At 30.3% G+C, this 7,357-nt stretch overlaps 1 protein-coding gene across 1 annotated transcript; it reads right to left on the bottom strand.

Annotated features, from left to right (window-relative positions):
- LOC110023609 lies at positions 1–551 on the bottom strand. The gene has a single exon (XM_020723099.1). It carries the CDS (start codon positions 549–551, stop codon positions 120–122), a length of 432 nt encoding a protein of 143 aa, XP_020578758.1. The 3' UTR covers positions 1–119.
- Positions 552–7,357: the final 6,806 nt, after the last annotated feature.

Below are 7,357 nucleotides of genomic sequence, written 5' to 3'. Positions count from 1 at the left end.
CAAATAAAAGAAGATACAACACAAATCTTAACAAAAAAAAAAAAAAATGAAAGAATTATTCAGCATTTCATCAAACACACAAAACCCATAAGATGATCAATATTCAACAATATCAGACTTCATTCTTCCAAAAATCCACCCTTTCCGTCACAATATCTCAGCTCAAGTGAAACTTGTCGCTCCATCCTCAACTGCCTGTAAAAGTTCTCAATGAAATTCTCAGCCCTCTGGTCAATATCATCGATTGATGAAGCATTAGATGAGCCGCTCACAGCCCTTGATATTGTCCTTCTGAGCGGCTTCGAACCTGAACTCGAAGGTCTTGTCGGCGGCGAAGAGGAGAGTGGATCAAATAAGTAGTAGCTGAACTCGCCGGCGACGTCGAGGAGTCCCGGTGAGGGTGGCTGGTTGTCAAGGCTGAGAAGGCGATGGGAGGAGGGAGCGGATGTTGGGAAGAGGAGCCATTGCCGGAGGTTGAAGGAGAGAAGGAATCTCACCTTTGTTATGGCTTTCCTGAGCCGGTTTAAGAGGCGGAGATTACTAGGAGCCATTTGAGATTGAGAGAGGGAGAGGTTGGAAGGAGGTTATGAGTTTAAAGGTGAAAAGAAGACGTCTTGAAGGAGATTAGCGAGTAAAGTTTTTAATTTTGTCTAAAAATGATGATGGAGTGTTGAGATTATCTTTGTTTGGAGGCAAGAACTTTCCTGTGGGGACTTTTTTTGCATTGTTGCTGCTTTTGCTCGAGTATTTACAGATTTGTTTGTTGGAAGTAAAAGATAATTATAAAATGCAATTTTGATATCTTATTAAATTATAAAATTAGGAGTTGGACGCATTGTTTTTGAAAATGATAAAGAAAAATAGATGGTCAAAATATTACATTTTTAACTCCGTTGAATGAGCCTGCAAATACCTATGAAAAATTAGCAATTATCCAAAAAGCTTACATAGGAAATTGCTTGTCTTCGAAGGAACGATCGGCCACAACACCCCATCATCATTTTTGGAATATATGAATGTGTACAGAAATATGAATATATTGAATTTTTTGCTAAATTTCTCTTATTAGTATCAAAGAGACCGAATTAAGCCAGCCCATCGAAGTGGCTGAATTAAGTTTACTTGCCGAAGTGACTGAATCAAGCCCAAATCTTTAGAAGTGGCTGAATAGAGCTCATCATGCTGATCCAAGCTTTCTCATCTTTCTTGAAAGGATAGTCTAGTATGCCTACGAAGAAGTCATCATGACTAATAAGAACGCCCATCAATATCTTATAAAAAATGATGCCCGATACTAGTGACTTGTTCCTTTCACTTATGTATCAAAGATGATAACCATATCGACAATAGTTGACATATCTACGATATAAGATTTTTTACTGAGTTGTACGCACTCACGAATAATATGAGAGACCATACGTCTTAAAAAGATATAAAAAGAAAAAAGCTTGTCCTTCTATTCAAGGAGTTTTCTATAAATCTTTGAATCACTGGCTTAGCCCCGCCTCTTTTCAGTACACTCTCCTCCTCACTGCCTGCAAGACATTCGAGTTTAGGTTCAAAGCCGCTCAGAAGGACAATATCAAGGGTTGCGAGCGACTCATCTAATGCTTCATCAATAGATGATAATGACCAGAGAGCTAAGAATTACATAGAGAACTTTTACAGACAGTTGAGGATGGAGCGGCTGGTTTCACTTGAACTGAGATATTGTGAGGGAAATGATGGTGGATTCTTAGAGAGGAAGAATGAAGTTTGATATTGTTGAATATTGATCATTTCGTGGGATTTGTGTGTTTGATGAAATGCTGAATAATTCTTTCATTTTCTTTCTTAGATTTGTGTTGTATCTTTGTTTATTCTATTTTGAACGTGTATTTGTATTGCTATGCTGATATTTTGCACTCTTATAGTCTGACAATTAAAAATTAATATGCAATCTTATTAGAAATCTTGATTTGGGGAAAAGAAAAATATTTTTTGTTCTACTACCAACTGCCTTGCTTTGCAAACTACGCACGTGCCAAAAGAATCATAGACAAAAAGAGAGAGAGAGAGAGAGAGAGAGAGAGAAAAGTTCCATGAAATACAAAACCATTCTTTCATTTCTTAGATTTCTATTGTAGCTTTTGTGATTTTTTGTTGGGTTTTAATTAATAGGAACAATTATCTTAAGAATGATAGATTATTTTAAGTGGTATTTGGTTTTCTTCTGTAGAGGAAAGCACAAACACCCTTTTCACTATTTTGTATCGTATCTATGGGTTCTATAACTATTTCATCAAATAAATAAATATTAAAACTATGATGCACCAACATTTTACAACAAATGAGTGTGCAATGTTTGGCATACATAAGAGTGAATATATATCTGACACGCATCTGAACACCAGTTATTACCACTTGAGCAAGCCCCTCCTCTTCTTTCAAAGCTTTAGCCGAAGGCAGAGTGCCAAATTCTCCATTTTTTCTACTGATTGTGTTGTGAGCTTCTCCCTTTCCCATTTTTTATGGTTTTCTTCATTTAATGCAATTTTATTATTTTAGTTATAGCCACTTATATGCACATATTTTTAGATTAAATTTTATTTTAGTTATTTGACTGTTATAATGACCTAGGTTAGAGAACTTTAATTAGGTTCATATATTATAAGTCAACTGGGCATACCTAATTTAATAAATAAATTAGGTGTAATGTTTTTATGTGTATGATTATTAACTCTTGGGAATTCTAATCTGTGTATGACTTACTAGTGATGCTAGTACAACCCTTCATTATAAGTCATGATAAACATACCCTTCATTATATTATCATAGGATAAATAATTATGAGGAGCTTGGTGCTTATATCAAAATGAGTAATTATTATTTATTATAGGGTAAACATACCCTTCATTATGAGGAGCTTTATTCTTATTGCTTGTCTTAAATTCATAGTTACTTTATTGATTGTAAGCCATGCTCCTTCTCCTTTATCTATATCTTTTACATTTAGTTAATTTATTGCACATGATGAAATAATTACATATATTATTTTATTGATGAACAATTCCTTGCATATTTAATTAATTCCTACAAATCTAATGTTGTCTTTCTTGTATGTTACTGTTATATTTTGCCAATAAATTTATAGCATGTTATGATCATGCTTGAAATAGTAATTATAATTTTCCGTTACAAAAATTAAAATTGTATGCTTTTGTGCAATGATTTGTAAGTCAGTGGCACTCTTTCGGATTTTAGCTAGCTAGGCCGATGATCCATAAAGTTAAGACTCTATAAGAAATGGTGGTGGTTGGTCCTCTTTTTGGACTGCATGAAAAAAAATTTACTAACAATTCTTCTTCAAGATGTCTCCTCTACATCTTTAAACTTATAGCCTCCCTCACATGTTTTCTTCTTTCCCTAACTTCTCTCTCTCACTTATACGAGAGAGATAGAGAGGATGAGATGGTGGCACAAAAAGTTGACGACATTGCCAAACTTGTTAGACATTTTATCCCACACTAAAAGGTCCCATGCTATGTGAAAATTAGAATCTGATGATCTTCTGTGAGTTTTTGAAGCGGTTAATGGCGTTGTCGAAGTGCCATCACCATGCATCGTCCAAATATGAAGGAAACCGTTGTCATACTAGTCGAAGTTTGTGGATCTTAACCCCTACTCCGTCTCTCATTGTCTTTGGCGATCGAATCAATTTTCAAGCTCTGTATTTTTGTTTGGTTCTTTACTGAGCAATGGAGCTTTGTCTGCGGCTCTACTAGAATTCTCTGCTTGTGAGATACGCTAGTGGAGTGGAGCATAAATGGCAAATCAGAACTAAGTAGATTTTTTAGTTTTAGTATATCAAATTTGGTGCTTGAGTGTGTGATCCGAGGTGATCTGATTCTCTGTCTTTGCTCCACTCGACTATAGTGTCTCACAAACATCTAGTAAATCCATAGACAAAGCTCAATAGCTTTGACATGAATTCGACATTAAAGTAGAGCCAATAAGATATAGGGTGGGGATTAAGATCCACAAACTTCAGATAGTGAGATTGCATCTTCAATCAGATCTGGATGGAACATGATGATAGTGCTCCGACAATGCCACCTGACGCTTTGAAAACTCATATCAGATCATCAGATTCCAACATCTCTCTCTCTCTCTCTCAAAAGAGTGGTGCGACATTTCCTCTCACAACGAAAGACACCAATTTCATAGCTTACATACCCTAGAGAGAGATAGAGATAGCGAGAGAAATTCATTGAAATGCTAAATCATTCTTTCATTTCCTAGATTTGAATTGCCTTTTGTTATTTTGCCGGGTTTTGATTTTATAGGAATAAGAATGGGTTATATGATGCACAAAAATTTTATTATAAACACATGAGCAGTAATGCAGCATTCAACACATCCATATTGACACATGAGGCACATTTTAAAAAAAAACTTAATTTATAACATATTCAATGAATGTTGTTTCAATATTGCCAAATATATAATTTTTGCAATTCCAAATAATTTAATTTTATTTTTTTAATTCTATATGCCAAAAAATAATTTTTTATTTACTATTTTTAAAAATTATTGATGATCCCATCTTTAAAGTTTTTTGTTAAATTAAAAAAAAAATTATTTTTTCTTGTACTTAATAAATATTTGCAATTTTTTATTTTTTTTCTATAATATTTTTTTATGAATGATATGATATCATTTGTTTTTTTTTATTAAATTTTTTTATTCATTCATCCATATAGTGTTACAAACTTTTTTTAATTAATTTCATGTTTATATAATTTATATGATCTATATATATTCTCTTAAAATTCCGTGGTGCAGGCTTTTCGGATTAGAATCAAGCAGACCAGGGTTTTTAACCTTTTGGGAGAATCGATATTTGATGCCCACTAACCAAATATCGATTTTACCTTTTTAATATATATATAAGAATTAAATGTTACTACTCATAAACTGTGATTATTCTTTTAATAGTAAAAAAAGTATTAAAAAATTAAACTCGTACAATTATTATATTATATTTTTTAGGTTTAATTAACATATTACAACAATTAAATCATCAAAGTAATTTAGTTTTTTTATAAAAAAAATATAATAATTATAAATTTTAAAATGACTGTTATATTAATTGTAATTTTAAAAATGTTGTGCTTTAGAATAATTAATATTTTGACATAAACACATTTAATATTTACTTAAACTCTTTATCAATTTTTTTAGAAATACGCTTCATATTAAACATGTATTTTTAAGATCAGGTCAACTATTGCTAGCCGAAAAATAATTTCAATGCACTTATAGTCTTACACCCATACCAGTTGAAGTTTATTTTAGGGTTGAATGTTAATTTTTATTTTATGATCATTTTAATTTTGCTTTGTTAGAAAATACATTAAAAAAAGATTATTCTTTTTTTTTTTTGGATAAATATACAAAATAATAAAAAAAATAATCTTTTTCACCGTTAATGCATGATATATTAATCCCTGCATAGCCGATTGGTCAGACCTCTTGTCAAGACAGTCGACCTTATTTAGACCAACCAATCACCCACTCTCAAATAGGCGGATTTCAATTGAACGATCGACATGATCGGTCACAAACAGGCCAACAATATTTTCTTGGACTAATAAGTTATTGTAAACCGTTATTCTCTATCGATATTATGACGATCATTAATTCAAATTATACACATTAATTCTATTAAGGGCGGCTACCATAACGATTCCACATTCCTTAATTGTACTACTTAGACTCTTTTAAATAGATAGTCTTAAAAGGAATAAATGGACTGACTGTCGGGCTTCTCTCAAAAATTATCTTGCTTTCTCTCTCTCTCTCTCTCTCCATTTTTCTTGATTCCGACTGTCGGGATATGCTCATCAAAGGACAAGTTAGGATTCAACAATCTCCTTAGAATAAAAAAAAAGATATCGATTTTTACCAATGATTAGTGCCTATTCATTGTGAAATGAAATATCATTTGGGATGTTTATCACTTTCTTAATTTTTTTTAAAAAATACTAGTTCTTATAATATGAATTTTTTTTTTTACTTTTTAAAGATAAATATTAACTTTATAAATTTTAAATCAACCTTTACATTAATTAGAATTTTACAAGTATTCAATCATAAAAATAATTAAACTAGCAACTGATAGAATTTAAGTATTGTGATATATTTTAAAAAAAAATTAAATATTATCTTTATAAAATTTAAAATGAATTTTATTTCAATTATAATTTTACAACTACAAAATCATATGAATAATTAATTTAATTTTTATACCACTAATTGATACGCTTTAAGTAATGTGCTCAAATAATATTCTTAGAGTTTGTGAATAAATCTCTTTAACTTTAATCTAATTTCTTATTTCATTATTTTTTTTCTTTTAGTGAAAAATTTTATTCTTTAAAATTTCTAAATAATAAAATGATCTTTATATTAATTTAAACATTACGACTATTAAATCGCTAAAAAAATTAGTTTTTTTTAAATATAAATATTATTCTTATAAATTTTAAAATGACTTGTATATTGAATTTTAAAACTGTTATAACTTTAAATAATTAATACCTTGATAGAGACTTATGATATACTTTATTTTTTCACTAATTGACATAATAATTGGTGATAAATATATTATTTTGATCTTTTAATTAAATAAAAATAATTAAACTAAATAAACTTTTTAAGTTTTATAATATGATTTTTTATATTGTGTATTTTATTCACATACACTTGGTATAAGTACAATTATACTAGTGTATGTATGTGTGTGCCGATATATATATATAGAAGCTACTGGAATTTAGAATTTTTACTCTGAGTGTAGGGCACTACACCTAATATTTTCTCTATTTCTAGGCAGCGGACTGCAATCATGAACCCATTGGCTATTATCATTTAGTTCAAAAATCTTTTTTTTTTTTTCATATATATTTGTGCATTAATGTTTTAAATATTGTACTTTGCTGAGTTTTGCGTACGGGACATTTCGATGCGAGAAATTTGTAATCATCAGACTATTATCTTGTCATTTGAGAAAATATAGTATACTTACAAAATATGTATTTACAAGAGTGGATGGAGTGACGACATCACATATAAGTGAAATTATGATGACATGACCTATATAAGTTTATACTTACAAAATATACAATATTTTCTCCATAACTGTTCTTTCTCGTATCAAAATTTATGCAAGTCTAGAATAAAATGTTATCAGAATAGGGCTTCTTATCGTCTATTATTTAGTATGGCCATCATCAAAACTAAATGTGTACATATTATAAAGTTAATCGCAAAATCTGTTATAATTTTTTTATTTAGAGGAATTACGCACATTGTT

Source organism: Phalaenopsis equestris, unplaced genomic scaffold (genome assembly GCF_001263595.1).
Source record: "Phalaenopsis equestris unplaced genomic scaffold, ASM126359v1 Scaffold000224, whole genome shotgun sequence".
Classification (NCBI taxonomy): Eukaryota; Viridiplantae; Streptophyta; class Magnoliopsida; order Asparagales; family Orchidaceae; genus Phalaenopsis; species Phalaenopsis equestris.
Note: the sequence above shows the minus strand (reverse complement) of the source record. Positions and strands in the feature narration are given on the sequence as shown.